The sequence below is a fragment of the Anopheles maculipalpis genome, chromosome 2RL (assembly GCF_943734695.1).
Source record: "Anopheles maculipalpis chromosome 2RL, idAnoMacuDA_375_x, whole genome shotgun sequence".
NCBI lineage: Eukaryota > Metazoa > Arthropoda > Insecta > Diptera > Culicidae > Anopheles > Anopheles maculipalpis.
Genome location: NC_064871.1, coordinates 2,117,060 through 2,135,356, shown reverse-complemented (window position 1 = coordinate 2,135,356; position 18,297 = coordinate 2,117,060). Strand labels below are relative to the sequence as shown.

The 18,297-nt window shown below is 44.6% G+C and overlaps 3 protein-coding genes across 3 annotated transcripts; all 3 read right to left on the bottom strand.

Moving 5' to 3' along the window:
- Positions 1 to 340: 340 nt before the first annotated feature.
- Positions 341 to 1,957, bottom strand: LOC126559818 (carboxypeptidase Q-like). Its single transcript, XM_050215991.1, has 3 exons — positions 757 to 1,957; positions 558 to 680; positions 341 to 488 (listed from the first exon to the last, which is right to left on the bottom strand). The coding sequence occupies exons 1-3, from the start codon at positions 1,932 to 1,934 to the stop codon at positions 341 to 343; spliced, it is 1,449 nt and encodes a 482-aa protein (XP_050071948.1). The 5' UTR covers positions 1,935 to 1,957.
- Positions 1,958 to 2,253: 296 nt separating this feature from the next.
- Positions 2,254 to 4,329, bottom strand: LOC126559972 (probable RNA-binding protein CG14230). The gene is made up of 4 exons (XM_050216132.1): positions 4,134 to 4,329; positions 3,147 to 4,068; positions 2,552 to 3,081; positions 2,254 to 2,486 (listed from the first exon to the last, which is right to left on the bottom strand). Exons 1-4 carry the CDS (start codon positions 4,327 to 4,329, stop codon positions 2,254 to 2,256), a joined length of 1,881 nt encoding a protein of 626 aa, XP_050072089.1.
- A 4,719-nt stretch (positions 4,330 to 9,048) lies between these two features.
- Positions 9,049 to 18,038, bottom strand: LOC126558241 (uncharacterized). Its single transcript, XM_050214212.1, has 3 exons — positions 17,823 to 18,038; positions 9,841 to 10,275; positions 9,049 to 9,749 (listed from the first exon to the last, which is right to left on the bottom strand). The coding sequence occupies exons 1-3, from the start codon at positions 18,036 to 18,038 to the stop codon at positions 9,216 to 9,218; spliced, it is 1,185 nt and encodes a 394-aa protein (XP_050070169.1). The 3' UTR covers positions 9,049 to 9,215.
- Positions 18,039 to 18,297: the final 259 nt, after the last annotated feature.

Sequence of the window (18,297 nt, the reverse complement as noted above, 5' to 3'; positions counted from 1 at the left end):
AGAATGGACAGTGCTATGCCAATCAATGACAAGATAAAGATTCTGCTTGAAGATAACACCAAATTTGAATGCCTTGTGTGCTGCCCAAGACCCATTTACAATCTATAAGCCGTGGGATACATGATTATCACAATCGGTTGAGACACTTCAATCAAAATTATTTAATTTAAATGGCGATTGAAAAGTGTGTGATACGATTGTTGCTTAATTTGATTTCTTTTCATTAGAATGAAATATAGGACTTTGGACTTGCCTTAGTCTGAACATCGTTACGGTAGAGCGTTGCGTTTATTTCAAACTATACGAATTTGAGAAGCAATATGATTCCAACAAAAAAAGATTAATTTGAGTTGTTTTCGACAATATCTTTTGGAATGTCTATGCTTAAGTCTGCAATCACATAGGCAGTAGCTGCCCACAGAGCAGTACTTTTATCCAAAGCTACCGGATCCTCCAACTCCATCGTATCGCCCTCAGAATGATGGTACCTGTGATAGGAATTATAACATAGCGCATTAAACGAGGCCTTGCAGTGGATGTGTGTGTGCTATACTAACCAGAAATAATTTTCATTCTTATTGCGCAAAGCCACGCCAGGAAAGCCTCTTCTCTCCCAAGTACCGATGTCTGATCCTACGGTGCCTTCTGTGTACGTGAATTCGTCGAATCCAGGCATTAATCTAGAGCATGTCATATAATTGTTAATATAAGACCTATATAGAACGCTTTCCAAAATGCAATGCTGGTATAACATACTTAGCTATTTCGGCAAAAATGCACTGTGCTTCGCTATTTCCAGAGAAGTCCAGTCCGATAGGCTCAAACGTGCCAGAATCGGACTCGAAGAACACATTGAATTCTTCTTCTTCATTTTCAGCATGCTGCCTTTCGTAAGCATCCGCACCTTCCACACCGACCTCCTCCGCTGTCCAGTAAATGGCACGAATAGTGCGTCGTGGTCGTAATCCCATTGCCTTAAGGAACGATACGGCTTTCCACGAAATGAACACGCCACCAGCATCATCCGAAGCGCCGGTACCCACATCCCAACTGTCCATGTGACCCGAAACAACCACCACAGAGGTGTTTTTGAAAGTATGTCCTTCCAGCTCCCCGATCGTATTGCGCGATACCGTAGGTTCGAGATTGGCGGCTTCCATTTTCAGATGAACAATCATTTTATCTCCTCGTCGGAACTTACGCAACAGCAGCATTGCATCTTCAACTGCAATGGCTGCCGCCGGAATACGTTGAACATCCGGGTCATACTGGAGCGTTCCGGTGTGAGGTGATCCGATTGAGAAAGGAGTCATGGAACGTATCAAAACAGCTGCAGCACCCTTTTTCGCTGCCACTGCCGGTGATTCGTATCGGTAACGACCTGTCACGCCATATCCAACCCAAGCAGGAGCAAAGACCACAATCTTTCCCTTCACTTGTTCTTCAGTGAAATGATCGAACTCCTCGAAAGACTCTACAGCAATCACTTCCGCTGTTATTCCTTGTGGTGGTGTTCCGACCGATTTTCCAAGTCCCAGCATGGGGAGATTCTTCTTGAAAGGCTCCACCAACTCTGCCCATTCTCGTCCACGCTGCCAGTTTGACACGATGGCTTCCTCGGTGTGCACATTATCGAGTCCTTCGTTGATCATCTCTTGGACTGCAAAATCGATCGCATCTTCTAGCTGCTTCGTACCGGTGAGCCGTGGACCAAATCGATCCGTAAACTCGAGCAAACTCTGCCAGGTTTTTCCTGCATATTCACCCGACACGATGTGATGGAAAATGGAATCCACCACAGACTGATATCCGGCTATCTCTTCACGAAGTCCAGGTGGAAGCTCACAATCGTTGCTATCGGCCGTAACGAAGCCATTTGTAACGAACAATACGGCGCAAAGCACACTGAGGAATGGCACCTTTACCCAAAACATGATGGACAACGAATGAACCTAGCGAAGATGTTATTTGGTCGTCTTTATTTAGGATTTCAGGAAACAGAGCGAGTTTGATAAGGTTAAAATGATGTACCCAAAGGATGATAACGACGATTTTGTATACTTTTCGGCGTTCAGCAGAGAAGAATAGGTCTCTAATCTATCAGAGTGTGATTTGCTCTATCGATATGCATTTCAATCATTGCAGCTTTGTGATAACATTTGCTCATTACATTCCAGTATGGCTAAGGCTTTTATTAAACATTCAGCATACATGACAAACTACTTGGAGAAGAGTAGTAAACTAGTAACGCTTTTAACTTAATTTCGGTTTGGTGGTCTTGGTGCGCGTCGTCATCGTTTTCTTCTTTAACCGTTTAAGACCCAGCTTCGATTCTTTGTGAACGAATCGGTTTTCGCGATGTCGTCGTTTTTTGTACAGTTGACGAATATCTTGAACATCGTCTTCCGTTAAACCGCCAACCGCTTCTTTAGCCGTTTTCAAATTGCCTTCGGAGTCTGTGACAAATCCAAGAAATTCTCGGCCGGCTGTTGAGATGAAAAAATAAACATGTTGATATGCAGAAATTATTTAGGATTTTTTTTAACATTACCATCCAGACGTGGATCGTTGGGGATGAAGAAAAAGCTTTCCTTCCATATACCCTGCTTCGTGTAGTATCCTGGTCCCGTTTGCTTTTTTTCGTTCAGCTTGTTTTTCTTTTTCCCTTTTTTGCTTTCCGCTTCTAATTTCATTTTCTCGATTTCCTGCTTCTTTTGCTTTTTACTGCCTTTCGTTTTTGTTTCTTGCTCTTCCTCGCTGTCGGACGATTCATACCGGAAGCGGATATCACTCTTCAGGGGTTGTTCTTCTGGCATTCGATCGACTTCCATTGCACTATCCTTGGTTTCCATTGCCTTTCCAAACATTGATAGCAGACTGAAGCCTTGTGACTGTTTCTGGGACGAAATGGTGAAATTGTCCGCTACTTTGTAAAACTTTTCATCGGAAACTTTAAAATCGTCTTCACGACGTTCCGCTTTTTTTCTCTCGGACTCTTTGGCTAGCGGTTCCGGCATTTCATTGGGATCCGATTCTTTCTGTTGCAAAGGGTCGAAACGTTGCATTTGTAGACTGGTTTTACTAAAAAAAAAATACAACAATCATTATGAGCATAAAATGTTAGAAATACAACGCAATCGTTTTACCTATCCATTCGATTTTCTATGCTAATCGGCTTGCCAGTAACATTCGATAGAATTTCCAACTGTTTCATCCGTTCCTTGGCTTCCTTTCCTTTGCCCTTCGGTGCGGCAGGTTTATCTGCATTTTCCAAAAATCGTGCATCCAATCGAAACCGATTATCCGCTTGAAAGGACGTTTGCATCTCGTACAGCTTTTGGCCTTCCTCTCCAAGCATCTGCTTGCGTACGCTAAAATTCGCCCGGAATCCATCGTCCTCTTCATCCTCTCCATCGAACAGGGATAATTTCGTTTGCCCCGGTGTATCATCATCGTCGAACGTGATTTTTTTCTTACTATTTAGCGATTCACCAGCGAGAGCACTTTTGATCGCTAGCTTTTGCTGCTCGTACGCAGATTTTAAGTTACTCAGACCCTGCTTTCGCTTCTCATCCGCTATGCGGGCAGTTTCACCGAGCTTTTTATCTTCCGGTCGCTTCTGGTGGGGCTTCGATCGGTCGATCACCTCCGCTATCTGACCAGTAATGGGGATAATTTTCAATTTGCCGTGCTCAATGTACGTTTCTTGGTTCCATTTTTTCACTATTTCATCTTGCTCCTTCGGTGGTTGAGGTCTACCACCGCGTGGCCCTTCAAACGGTTTCCTTTCAGCCGGCGTAGGTTCGTCATCACTTTCCGATTCCGAGCTCTCGGAAGAACTACTCTCTTTGCCTTTACTGAGGGTTGGTAATGTAGGAAGCGGTATGACCGGTTCTTTAACATGTTTTTCTTCTACTGGCTTTTTGTATGGATCCAACTGTGAAGCAGTGTTTTTCTGCGCCTCAGCTTCCTCTCTTTCACGCTTCAATTTCTCAAGAAAAGATTCTTTTGCTCTAGATACGTTCAAGTACACACCTTTGTATGGTTGTTGTTGAAACTCGTCGATGCCTAAAAACAGAAAAGTTATAATAACTTAACTATAGTCAAAGTGGATTGCACTGGAGCATACTTACACTGATGCACGATATGGTTCTCCGTTTGCAGCGTAACGAAACCGAAGATTTCTATCGAATCATTTAGTGGGTTTGTTTTCGTTTTGATTTCAAGTGCTTCAATGTTGCCATATGCACTGAACTCTTGTCTTAATTCCTCTTCAGTAGTACCAGGCGGAATTTTCCCAATAAACAGACGATGCGATGAAGGTTTCATTTTTGCGGCCGGTTCTTTCCTAGTGCTGAGAATTGTTTGTTTTGATCGCACACGTGCAGCTCGACAGAACTCGTTTGACAGTTTGCGTTTACGTTGCCCAAGCTTGTTACAGGTGAGATAGGAACAAGCGGTAATGGTGGTTCTTTTTTATTTACACATTACAAAATTTGATAAGTTAAGCTGTGTTTAAGTTAAGCTGTAATTTCAGTTCATATACTGTAGATTCGCTTTGTAGCAAATGCTTTGTATACAGGAATATACGCTTAACATAGGTAACGAACGTGCCCAATTGTTGCAGAGACAAAACTAAGGGACGTGTAAACACTGCTACAGTTAGTTTCAAATTTGCATGCTGCATGTGGTATTGCATGTATTTTTGTTAAAATTGAAGATTGAAATAACATAAAGGATATATGCAGATTGAAGATTGAAATAACATAAGGGATATAGGGATTCATATGCATACGCAATAAAAAAAACTCTATTTTGATCAACCTTCAGGTTTATTACAGCCAGGATGAAGAAGATGGACGAAAACAGCAGCTGCTCTAGAACACCTTCATTTTTACGACATCTCACCTTCCGAACCATGTAAAAGGTGTTCCAATGTTCTAAAGTGTTACCATCCTAGATGAATACCATAAACTTACAAGCCAAACTTTTTATTGTCCACTCTAGTTCGTTACATGAGAACCTTAAATATGTAGGGGAAAGTTAAATGGTTTCGCATGTTGTAGAATAAAGACCAATTCCTTTCAAATTTGTTATAAGTTAGTGTACGAATTAGTTCGGGGATCGAGTTGACCAATGCAAAACGGAAAATTGATTGTGTACTCGTGTGGTTAGATGGCAGGGAGTTTTTTTTTTAATATGTCTTCGGGGAAGCATTGGAATCCATCGTCGGTATGCTTTCGTTTCGGTGTGTCCTTTGAGTTTGACGAAGGTCCTATGGTTTACCTGAATGGGATATATGGCACGGGCATATTGCCCGTGACTTTGGTAGCGGTAGGCAAAAACGGTATGTCCTTAGACATCTAGGGACCTTCGAAACCTTTTGTCGCACGGTACATCATAGCACAAACAATGATCAACGCTCGGCCCGTCCTATCCTTCGCTGAAGTGGGTGCAGATTTGTTTGTAACGGTCGGAGATCTTTGTTTGCGATTTTTCCATTTCATCGGAAAGTACTTAAAAACCACCCGGCTAGAGTTGGCAGGGAAACACTCCAGCAACACTCCAGGGAGCAAATGTTTTTGCCTATCGATTTTAGGTCTGTTATCGGATTAGCCAGAAGTGGTAGACGGTTGTAAAAATGTTTATCTGATCTGCCTCTGTCTCTGGTAGGACTAGGTTTGCTTACTGATCAGCAAAAAAAAAAAAAAAGTATGAGGGATTTGGAGTAGAGTCAGCAATTGAACATGATATAAATTTGCTTCGGTATGGATTCAATTGAGGATAGGTTTTTTTACTACAGAGAACCTTGGAAAAACTTTTTAAAATGAGCATCTAGTAAGGGCCATTGTGCCTAAGGATATTTTCTCGTAACCTTTCTATTTCGTGTTTTTCGTGATATATGTGATCTTGTTGGATTCTATAGAACCTTAAACATTAGAAATGAAAAATGAGCAGACCCTGCTGTTGCTGCTGTAGACCTTCTGGCCCCGGTCATGCATACCTTGATTCGATGCGATCCTTTCGGTGTACGGGTCTTCGGAGCATATTTCTCTTTTTCTGGGTTGTTTTCATATACACTTTAGCAGTTTGCCAACGATCATTTCTCGTTCATTTCAGTTCAGCGAGAGGTTTTGGGTTGGCCGTAAATGGGAAAAATACGGGTCGCCAGCACAATAGACAATAGTGCTTCGAAGTTGATCCTTCAGCGCATCCCTCGCCCGGGCATGCATTCAATTCGAATGAAAGATGTTTTAAAAGTCTATTAAGCAACACAAAGCTTTCTAGGATTGATTGTGTAGGACACACGGTGCAAAGGGATGTTTTGCTCGCTCGATCGCATTTGACGAATGTTGTTTGTTGCGGACCTCATGGGGAGCAAATAGAGAGTGAGCGTACGGATGCGTACGGGAGAAGCAAATGTATGAATAGTTTCTTCATCATAAGCCACTTTACGTGCATTGATGGGTGAAGGACTTTGCTTCCTGCTGCTCATATCCCTAGTCCCATCTTTGTAAAGGGGAAACGGGGAAAAAAAGTCTTGCTCTCTTCTCTTCTTCCAACTCCAAACAAGCGTAAGCAACACCTTAACCGGCAAATGTGGCTAATGTTTCTCACACATGAAACACACATTTTTTTCTTATCCCAATAAACCACCAGATCCTCGTTACATGCCGTGTAACATGACGTGACGGTGACGACGACGACGGCGGACACACACAGAAATTGACAAGCGGGCGTTTAATGAAGTGACAGTCAATTATTTTTCCGTTTCCCTTCGCCTCAGGAAAGCAGGAAAATGCACGGTAGCAGCAATACAGCGGGCATTCATTTCCAAAATCCCCAACGGACCTTGGTTCGTTGACTCGAGAAGCTGCCGAGTCGATGCGCTTCGTGGCAAACTTTTCTCTGCCAGCAAACGATGTTATCTTGATGTGTGCTTTCTTTACATATTGTTGGAGGTTTCGTTACGTTACTTCCCATACTACACCCCAGGAGAGATCTCCTGCTCTATCGGCAACGCTGATAATGATGTCTTCATCACATTCTGACAGTTTTGCAGATCCGGCGAAAGAACATAATTTCTGTGAGGGAATCTATTGTTTGGTAGGACACAAAGAAAGTTTTGGCTTTCATTGTGGTGATTTGTGGATGGGTTTTCCTCGTGTGATAAATGGCCAAACAATAATAGAATGTTGTATGAATTTTGCTGATAATAATATTTTTTCTTTGTGGTTCATAAAATGTTGTAACATATTACAATCTTACTCCACCAGCCAATGTAAAGCTTGTTGATTGTTGGGAGACTCTTATTCGGCATGGCATGGCATATGCGGGATACTTCCATTAAGAATCCTTTCCATGTGTCGATGGGTTCTTACGATCCGCTTAGCATGGGCGATTTTTTTCCCGAAAACTTCTTCCCAGCATCTGGGTTTCGTTTGACACGGTTTCGCTGATGAGTGTCACATATGCTGTTCTAAGAGAAACATTAACCTATTTGTTACTGCGTCGTAACTGTAGCGGCAGCTTAAGACACAAATCGAATTGGTGGGAACCAGCAGTTTCGAGAAAATTGGTACCACTGCTGGCAAGCTGCTGCTAGTCGCAGTTACGGCGCATTGATTTAATTTACGACAATATGCAGATGTTTTTTGTTCCTTCTTCTGTCTTTCATTCCTTTCATTCTTAGCTTATCTATTTCCACGCACTGGCCGTCAAGAGTGCTCAATTTTGTGTTTCTTGCGGTACGAATGGTTTATTCTGTGGATGTGTTTTTTACGCTTCCCGCGCAGTACGTAAAGTTTCCTTTTTTCGCCGATCCCGACCCGACCCCGAAACATGAAACCCTTCGAAGTAGAGCCTGAAACGCCGATGTCTAGAATGTCGGAAACGGCATTTTTCCTAGAGGGTAGGCCCAAGAATTTATGTGTGAAATCCATGATTTTCTGTGTGGTTTACAGTATGAGCGACCGTTTGCAGGCATTTTTTTTCTGTTGTTGGTTCAAGTGGCTACTAATTAAATTTTAATCATATCCACTTCAGTTGGGATGCTTGTAAATGTAGCCCAAACAGTCGTTTCTTTTTAAGGGTTTCTGATTTCCGGAATTTTCATCGCAATTTTCAAGTGTTGGATGTGTTGCTGTACAAGGGATTAATTGTAATTCTGGTGGTGAGCGTTAACACTGTTGGGATGCAATTCCGTATCCAGCCAATAACATCCACAACACAATCCAACGTGCGTCTCTACTTCTACCAGCATCACCGTAGTGGCCAGCTCATCGATGAGTTCCCCTCGGTTGTCTTAAATGAAACCGTCCCGTTGCATCGCCATCATTACATCATCATAATGTTTTCCACTCGTTCCCTCCGAAAAGCATTAAAATAAAAGACAACCCACATAATTATCTATCGACAAATTTCATCAAGGGACACGCAGCCGGCTCGCTGCAACACGCCCAATTAGATCCGTCGTGCATTCGGCAGGATGCTTGCGGCTCATCTCTACCTGCTGTTGCTGCTTATCTCCTCCATTGGTCGTACCGGAAACTGGACCGTGGACTGACCTTTTCGCCAGCACCTAGAAATGATTAGCCGATAGAAGACTAGCACTGAGTGAGGGATCGCACCGGGGTCACTAGACACACCGCATTTTAATGACATGGTTCGTGTTGTTGATTTTTATTGCTCCGTCTATGGTTGGGCTGCTGCATGCTGCATGGGGTTTGTTGCGTGAAGGGTGGGCGGCAAAGCCGATAACAACGATCAGATCGGATAGGAACAGACATTTAAAAGGTCTAGGCAACGGTGCAGTTCTGTTTGCGTGGGCTTGGTTCCGGCGTTGAGCCTCATCCCAAGCGCCTGACAGGCATTCATCTCGTCTCGCGTTCTTTAATGAGGATCGCCGAGCTGGAGAACTATTTCGGATTTCGAATAACCTTTTATCCATTTTTTCGGATTCATAACCTACAATTATGTGTCTATACGTGCGCCTTACAACATCGACGGTGAATAACAGACGTTTGCGAGCTTGCGTTTGTGTGTGTGTTGTAACGTTTGTAGAATAATTTATTTTTCATCTCATAATTATAGTCTTACATGGTCGGGAGAAAAAAGGGATAACAAAATAGCATTGAAAAGTGACTGAACTTAACCTAGCACAGTGTTTTGGTAATCGCTGCTTCCACCTGAGCTTCCATCAGCCTGTTGCAGGGCTAGACTTGCGGTACCGCTTTCGTCAGATCGAACACGGTCTCGTAATCGTCCTCGAACTTTGTCTTGACGACGAGATTCACGGGACGAGGCACGGCTAGTGGTACGGGCAGCGCTTCCGGCATTACCGAATGATGCACAATCAGGGCACGGAGCGAGCTGAACTCCTTCTGGAATCCTTTGATCTTGTACCCATCGGTGGCCGTCCGGACGATGAGGTAGTGTGCAATAGTTGGTCCCGATCCTGGCGGCACACGCAAGGATAGTGCATAACAGTCCGGTTGGGTTGTGCTTTTACGCACCAGGAAGCTTCCGGGAAGTTTGTCCATCAGCAGCTGCAGGGAAAGACTACGGGGCAGGTTCTCGTGGTACCAACATTCGTCCAGCAATCGCTGATACTCCCGCTCCCGTTCGAGATCACTCTGGATCGTGCCGGTGACGCAGGCTGTTTGTTCGCGGTGTAGAACCAACGTGCTATCGTCATCTTTCTCGTCTGAAACGGCACTTTGCAGCATGTTGATGGCGATCTTCTTGATCTAGATGAAAGGACGAAAAAGGGAAATTGGAATTAATTAATCATACACTCGAGCTCTCGAGCGCACAAAAAAAATAATAAAGATAACTTACAAAGGCAGGTTTTTCGACGCATTTCGCCAGATTGACATCGTACTCGAGATCACGGTGCTGCTTCTCCAGAAGTGACTTGATCTCGCGATAGTCGGCGGCATTCGGTGCACGAAGAGCGGCAGGCATTCGCTGCCCTCTAACCGTCTGCTGTGCTGACTGATCCTTTGATGCGCCGGTGTGGAAAGAGTTGCGTTTCAGGATTCGCTTGATGCATTTGTAGATTCTCGTCTTGCAGTTGATCTTGCGCTTGCTGTCGATGGCAAATTTTCCACTGAGAAGCTTAAAGTTTGACGAAGGCGATGACGGCTGGACGGCACCATGATGGGAAGGCGATTTGGATGGATCGGTGTCGGAATGGGATTTTCCCGACAGACCGCCCACTATGAGCATGAAATTGCTTCGCTGTCGTTTCTGTTCGGTTGACGATGCATTGACCTGTGGGGCGAAAAAGAAAAGGAATCGGTTTTGTTTGATTAGACACCTTTATTTGTGCGTGTGCAGAAGGTAATGGAGTAATTGAACGAATATTTGCGAAATGGATCAACACTTTGTAAGAGGCTTTGTGAAGTTACAGCTCAAGTTAAGCAAACGGCGAAACGGGCCACAGTCACAAAAAGGTAACCAGACAAATCTTTTGACTAGAAAAAGGATCGTCTGTTAGACATAAACTGTCACAACATCGTACCAATAGCAGGGTCCCTTTTCAGCTTGGGAAAGGATAAACAAGGCGTCGTCCATCGAATGTGACGACCACAGGAAAAGAAATGTTTTTGCAATTCGAGAGCAGAGAAGGGAAACATCCGCATTGAAGATGTTTCCGGGTGCATTTCTTCCTGTACAGACATCCCTTGGGTCTTGTCAACGACTCATCGAGACACAGAAGGAAACGTTGGCAGCTAGGGCGCTGTAAATTGTTGTTGTTTTCTTACTTGCCCGCACTTCCGAAACCAGATCCGAAATTTTTCTGAAGTGTGTCCCCTGAAATTGAAGCATTGGCAGGCAGACGAAACATTCGCTGTGTGAGACTAGAGAAATGAGACATTCTGTGTTCTGTACGCATCGTGGCATGATTTTAACGACCATGAGAACTGAATAAACCAAGAAAAAAATGAAGAAGGAAGAGGAAAAACACTCGAAACAATCAGCCATGTTCGGTGGTCTCCGAATGTGAAAGTGTAAATGCAGGGAAGAAAGAACTCAGCCACAAGGAGGAGAAATTCCAACCCCACAAGCCCTGATGCGTACGCGCGCGGTACGTGAAATGCATATCGAACGATATTTGATGACGGTGGTGGCGTCTTCTGCGGAGGTGAATTCGGTCGCTTGTTTGCTCAACTAAAATGGGTAGGCCCATCTGTGCGTGGACGTGGTAAATAAATAACAATATTCCGGTCGACGGAGAGTTGACGAGTCTGGAGAGGAAACGCGTTCGTAGTGAAAGGTTGGAAAGGTTGTATTACGTGGTCGTGGTGGTCGCACAAAGAGAATCGAACCACAGAAACCGAATCGTATCAAATTCACAACCATTTAATTCTAGTCCTTTTCGGTACTTCATCGCCATGTGCCAATGCTTAGATGGTTGCTGCACAAATGGCAAAATGGTGCGAGGACAAAACGTAGTCCCAAAATTCCGTATCGAATCAATTCGAAAATGCGTAAGGATAATTGTAGAAGAATGGTTCGCTTTCCTGCCCGAATCCTTTAAGTGGTTTCTCCATTGTTTCGTAGGCACAGCTGGTTCGGTGTGTTTGTGTGTGCTCCTGAGGTACTTGAGCTGGAAATTGCAAACCCTTCTCGAATAGAGGGTCTCCGGAATAGAAACCCCTAGGAGAGGAAAGCGAACTGCTGCCGAGCACTCATTGTTATTCCAACAATCTCATCTTCGCAGTTTTGAAATGAGCCGAAACGTCACTTCACCAGGTCGGGCCACACAATGGCCAAAAAAAAAAGGGGGAATCCGATATTTCACCAAAATAACGTCCCAAAAGCCCAACAGTGCAAGGCAAGGGCAATAAGCAGCTAATAATGACCCCGGATAAAATGTTATTCTTAAATTAAATTCATCATGGGACGGGCGGGTCCGGGTAGCGAGCGGCGTGTTTGGCCACGAGTTAATCGAATGGCTAATACAATTAAGTACTGTTTTCAAAACATTTCCTGTTCCGTCCCGTTCCGAATGTTTGCAGTGCGTTTCTGAGTATTTTTTTGGCTTGCCGTGGACTCCCTGTTGCCACGCACAAACTAGGCCGCACAGTTTCGCCTTCACGAAAGAATTTTGTGCACGGTCTGTTGGGAGATTCGGAAAAACCGCGCGGCTCCGACGGCTTTGGGATGTCGGACTTTTGAGTGACTGAATGTCAGCAGCAGCAGCAACAGCATCAGCATTTTTTGGCTTCGGTTGGTTTAATTTGGCGCACGCCACAAGCACAGATTTTTCGACAAGTCACCGCATCACCATCACGCATCAAACTGTCGAGGTTTTGTGGCATATTTCTGAGACAGGCGGGACGGAACAGAACGTTTTGCGGTGGAGGGCGGAGCGCGTTTAAGGCGGGAGACAAATTGTATTCAGTTCGTTGGAAGGAATTACATCGGCCACCAGTACAATCGCTTCACCCGCATCGTGCATATTTGATGATGAACTCTGGCTGGGCTGTGACTTGCCTGCCACGTGTCGATGTGATTTCACGTCCGGAATTGGGCGGTTCCCAAGAGAAATGGACTTCAAATTACATTCTCGGTTCTTTGCCGGTGGAAGTTGTAAGCGCTCCCAGTACTCCCCCATGACCACGAGCGAGAACGTGCGAGAACGTGGAAATATGCCAATTCATTTGCCCTGTTACCAATTTCCCAGGGCGTGCGCCCTTGCATGCATTTATTCATGTCGTGCATGTGCCGATTACATTATTTGTTTATTTTCACTCCAATCAGACGGAGAGACTAATCGTGCTCCAATTCGAATGTGCTTCCGGGGTTTATTGATGTGCTTTTTTTCTGGCTAGCTCGAAGCACCAAGAAATGATCAAACACTGTTTACATTTACGGGGCCGCGGTACTTTGATGATCGCGTCGAAGATGTTGCCGACCAGAAGCGCACACCTCAAACAGAGTGCTATCAAAGTGTTTAAAGTGGTACCAAATTTTTGGTTGGATTGAATTCGAAAATAACCTCATTTTTTCCATCAGATTGTGTCGCCTTTTTAAAAATAGTTTCATCACGTACTTCAATAAAAAAAAACTCTGCTTGAAATTTGTGTAATAGCTCATCCCCAACACACATATGGAGGGCGTTAAAACACTTGTTCCAATTTAAAAGGCATTCGATTGGCATGTTGAGGGAAGCTACTATATTGGAGCCGCCGTCTTTGCATCGTTCCTCAGCTTAAGCTTGAGTCTGCCAGTCAATTAAAAAAAGGGACCCAATCGAGAAGGCGAGATCTGGATGGGTCTTTCCATTTTTTGTTTTGAGTTCGTAGAAGCATCTTCCGATGGCCTTCAAAGCGTGTGTACGATGTTAAGTGGTTATCTTAATTTCTTGACCATAAATTCATACTCGGCTCGCCCAGTGTCTAATCGTAGCCAGAATAAAGCGAAGCATGACTGACTGACGCTCGGCGCGTAGAATGTGGAGCATGCCGGGGTTGTTGCGGTCTATTAGAATGGCCGCATCTTGGAACGTAATCGAATAATTTATTGCATCGTGAAGATAAACAATTTCTTCGACGCCCTCACTTCCCGACCGCTTGTCCTTTTCAGCGCGTTTAAAAGGCATGCACAGCACACGGGGAAGATGCACAACTTCCAAACCCCGTAGGACGTAGGACAAAAATGTATACTAAAAGTCTACGATAAGTTACAGCGCGCTTCAGATTGATTGAGGGCAGCAGCGCAGCCAGCAGGTTAAGCGGACGATTTTCCATGCTGTAAAAAGAAAGTGTCAACGGACAAGTTGAGCTATAAATTAGCTCCCAAAAAACAGGCATTATCACTCCACAGTCCGGTACGAGCTGCAAGCTATATACGGCGATAGGAAGAACGAAGCAGCAGTAGAGGCAAAGAAATAAAAAGGTCCCCGAGCCCGAGGTGACAAACCAACAGTATCGAGATACTGGCGCGTGAGGTTTGTCCGTTTTGGGATTCCATTTGAAGCTCACAAGGGTCGTAAAATATATCCCGTTTTCGGGAAACCCATGAAAATACGCGCATGGTGGGATGGGATGTGTCCTAAGCCGGGGTGGTGTCCGGAATCGAATCGGTGTTCGGTTTTGTTTCGTCCCTTGTAGCCCTTCGCATCTATTGCCGTCTAACGAAGATCTAATCAACTTGTTCCGATCCTTCCTTTACAAACCAAGGCCATCTAGCAGATAGAGCGGACGAGCAAGACGAGTGAGCGTTATCTAAGAATTTTAATTATGCGAAGTCGTAAACTGTCACCTACGACGTAACCGATAGAACAATTTGTCAAGCATCAGACACCCCATAACCCAAAGTGCATCACCGTGTTTGCCAACCAACCGTTCAAGACACACACATACACACATATATTGGGATTGGAAAACGCAGCTCTTCGAAAGCTTATCTTTTACGGTCCAATGCGTGCATGAGTCAACCACAAACCCACACACATGTACAGGACAGTTCTTTGATTGTGCGAAGGTGTCTCGAACGTGCCATAAGTAGATGAGAATGTTTGATTTCAGAAGATGGGTAAGGATGATTGTAGCATCGGGATGACTTTTAAGAGGGCCTTTTGTAAAGGCTGGATCGGCAACCGAGCTAGCTTTTACGCGGTATCCCAAGCTGACTAAGCATTCGCTCCGTGCTGCGCTGCATTGTAATCCTAACGAATCAAAATTGAGCTGGAAAAGTGGCACCCAATTCGATCCCGGATTTGTTTCCCGGGCTTTCCCTTGCTTTTCCCCTGCTCGACGGCTTCGGAATCTTCGATATCAGCATTGTAAAGTCCAGGAAAGGACACCTCATCGAATTTGGAGGAAAAAAAAGGACGATCGTTAAATTTTATGGATTATTTCACCATTACGTTCCTCACGATATACCTGTTTCACTACCGAGTGTTGTCTGTTTGACTAGCTAGTACTTTCGGGCAGGCTATAAAAATCAACCCAAAAACCTGCTCCGAAGTTCGAAGGGAAGTTACCCCAATCCCGTTTTGGGAAAATGGGAGTGGAAAAATGACAATGCCTTTTAAAATTGAAATCGAAAAACCTCGATCGGTTTTGAGCTTTTTAGGTGATTTGGAAAATGTTTCCCTTTTACGACAACAGTGCGCTCGTTTTTCGGTGCTATAAATTATACGTAAAGAATTCGTTACGCTAATCGACGATTTTCTGTCGTGGTTGTCTGGTATGGTATGGACATTTGGTTTCGGCTTGGAGCTTGTCCATCGGATTAAGCATTTATGGCAAGACACCGACGGACTTTCTCACCGTCTTTTCTTCTGTAGAGTTAAAGTGTTAGGAACAAGTGAAAGGAACCATGTTCTGGACATTGTGGACATTGGAATTTTGTCGAGGGTTGGGACACATTCAAACGCCAGCCAACAATAAAACGACCACACTCAGGAAGGACTTAGACGACTCGCCCAAGCACAACGTCTATGTAAAGGTATGTAAATTGAACTTCTTCTATTACGCCTTGTCTTCCAGGGCGCTCCGTATGTGTCGAAACCCTTCACCTGGGTCTTCAGTTGGTGGTGTATGCTTGCTTTACGTAATATGATGTCGAAGCATAAGTCCTTCGCTTACTTTTACTCTGGCTCTTCGTATTCGTCACAGAATTGCGCCTGAGCACTAAGGGCAAAAAAGGAACGACCACCCATGACTGCGAGTGTATGTATGAAAGTAATTTTGTACACCGCACACATATATGACACCTTGAGCTAAGGATGGAGCACACAGCGGAGTGAAGGAAGCGTTAAATTTTTCCATTAAATTAAATTAGAAAAATATTGTCACGCCAAAACACGCACGCCCGGTGTTGGTCCGTAGACGTAGAAGGAGTACCAGCAGACGTTTGCGAGGAAAGCATACCGACGATAGCGATTCTATTTTTCCCGGAAGGCTCCCGTGCCAGCACGCCAAGGAATGCGAGGGTGAAGTATCCTCCAAGCACACCATCCGATCCACGGTACACGGTGGACCTTCATTCCAATTCATCGGGCGTACAAATTTGTTTATTGATGCGTGATTTTATCCACCTCGAAGCTGCACAAGAGCGGTGGTACAGTGCGCGTGGCTTCTTGGCCGTACCGAAGCAGCGGCGCACACGCATTCATGATCGATCGAGAAATTGATTCAATTAACCTGCCCAGACGATGGCTTCTTGGCCGGGTTAGCTAGCTCTCTGGAGGTCGTTAAGATGGTCTCGCCCCGCACCATCGAGGATTGAGTTTTATTGGACGCATCGAATTAAATTCCCATTTCGGACTTCGATTCTCCAAAAAATCACCCAAGAGACGAAGTGGGTTCAGTGAGCGAGAGGAAGAAATCAATGAATATTGTATACCGATGGCTGGCATCATCCCGTGGGCAGAACTGCCTTTCAACGCCCAATCTGTACGATGATTTGACACTTTTCGCGTGTCTTGAGATGCTTTTTGTAAAAGCCCATTTGTGTTTTTCTTCTTGCACAACAAAACAACGAAAGGGAAAACCTTTTTTTTCGGCTAAAAATGATAAATCACATCCTACCGAGGAGCCGAACGGAGCAGATCCTTTTCATCGCTGCTGAGTTAGTGAATTCGTAGAATAAATAAACATCAAACGGGGTATGGTTTGCTGTCCCGAAAACCGATCCTCGTCGACATCGTACAGGGCTCGGTTTTCCAGCGAAACGTAGAGGAACAGCATGGGAGAGGGAAAACTCAGCCATCGAAAAATGATGATGCTCATTTTCAATGACTGCAATCAGTTGCTGGTCCAGTGACGATGGCTCGGTTTGGTTTGTTACCGTTGTTGTTAGGGCTTTTTGACGATTGAAAGCATCTTGACTGGGACAAATGATCTTTCAGGCGGTGGGAAAATTCAAGAGGGAGAGGATGTTTATCTTGGCTTTTGGAAATGGAAATATTAGACGTACTGTGTAATCCTTTCACGCTCCATGCAAATCGGAACTCGGGACGTTACAGTTTAAATCGATACATCTTATGGCAATTTTTGTTAGAGACAAGCTGTTTGATTAGTTTTCGTGTTGTTATTTGCCAGGGACCAATCCTATCCTATGATCGATAAGGGAAAAGTTTGTCCAGCTTTCATTGAGTGAAGAACCTAAGGGCTGCTGAGGGTGTGTGATAGAGTTTCATCTATCAACAGAGAAAAAGTTTGACAGCGTCCGTAGCCACTTTCCCAATTGATACAGTCCTCAATTTTCCTCTCGTCCCGCAAAGTGTGAAGAAAAATCGTTAATTATTTGTATGATTTTTTTGCCAAAATTCAATTACGTCCTCTTCCTGGGTAGACAATACTGTAAATATCTTTTCGTCCGCACCACTTTACGGCTCAGCTGAGCAACTTTACGCTCGCATCTGCGGGACGATGTTCAGCTACCGAACTTACAAAGTCCATACTCTTATCGCAGCTGCCGGCAGGCGTATAATTATGAATTTTTAATTTACTACACACGGTACTTGAATTTGCTCTTCTGGGAGCTTGAGATGATGTTAATCTTGGCAAACGAACGAAATGAGGGAGCTGGTGGGAGTTTTCAGTGTGTCGCAATGCACCTCTTACTGGTGAAGAAGCAGTGTGTGCGTGTATTTGGTCCAAAAAAAGCCTCAGCGAAGGACAGAATAAATACAGTACCGGTGGAAAACCACCACCGGGTGTGGGAAGTAATGTCCTGGGGAGCAATGAAGAAAAGGTGTAGCCTAGCCAAGAATAACAATGCTCTGATGAGTGAGGATGGCGAAAAAAAGGACACGAGGACGTGAGGAATGGGGAAAGGGTCTAAGAAAAGCTTCTTACATTTTTCATTGCGGTTCCATTCAGCTGATTGTGCAGTCGTCGTTGCTGCTGCTTCGATGGCGTCGTCGTTATCGTCGGTGTGGAATGTACCGATTTTTCCCGCTTTCCATTTCCCTCGGTGGAGGTAAGGCTCCTTTCGCATTCCTGCTGCTGCTCATCGCCGAGACAGCCGGCGTTATTCAATTTCTTATACTTGAGTCCTCCGAAGCGCAACATGCTCTGGCCGTATTTCGACAACTCCGTGTAGAAAGCGCACCGAAACCGATGCTGATTTCAATAATTGAACGCAGAAGGACTCACGGGTCGGGATGAAGGGGACACTTTCACGGACGCACACAACCACACAGAGGATTCAATTTTTTGCCAAGTGAATGCACCTTTTACGACACACAAGTATCACACAAGTAATTACAGCAAATTCGTGTGGTTCAAAATACCTTTCCCGGACTTGCTCAAGGACGAACCGTAGGAAGAT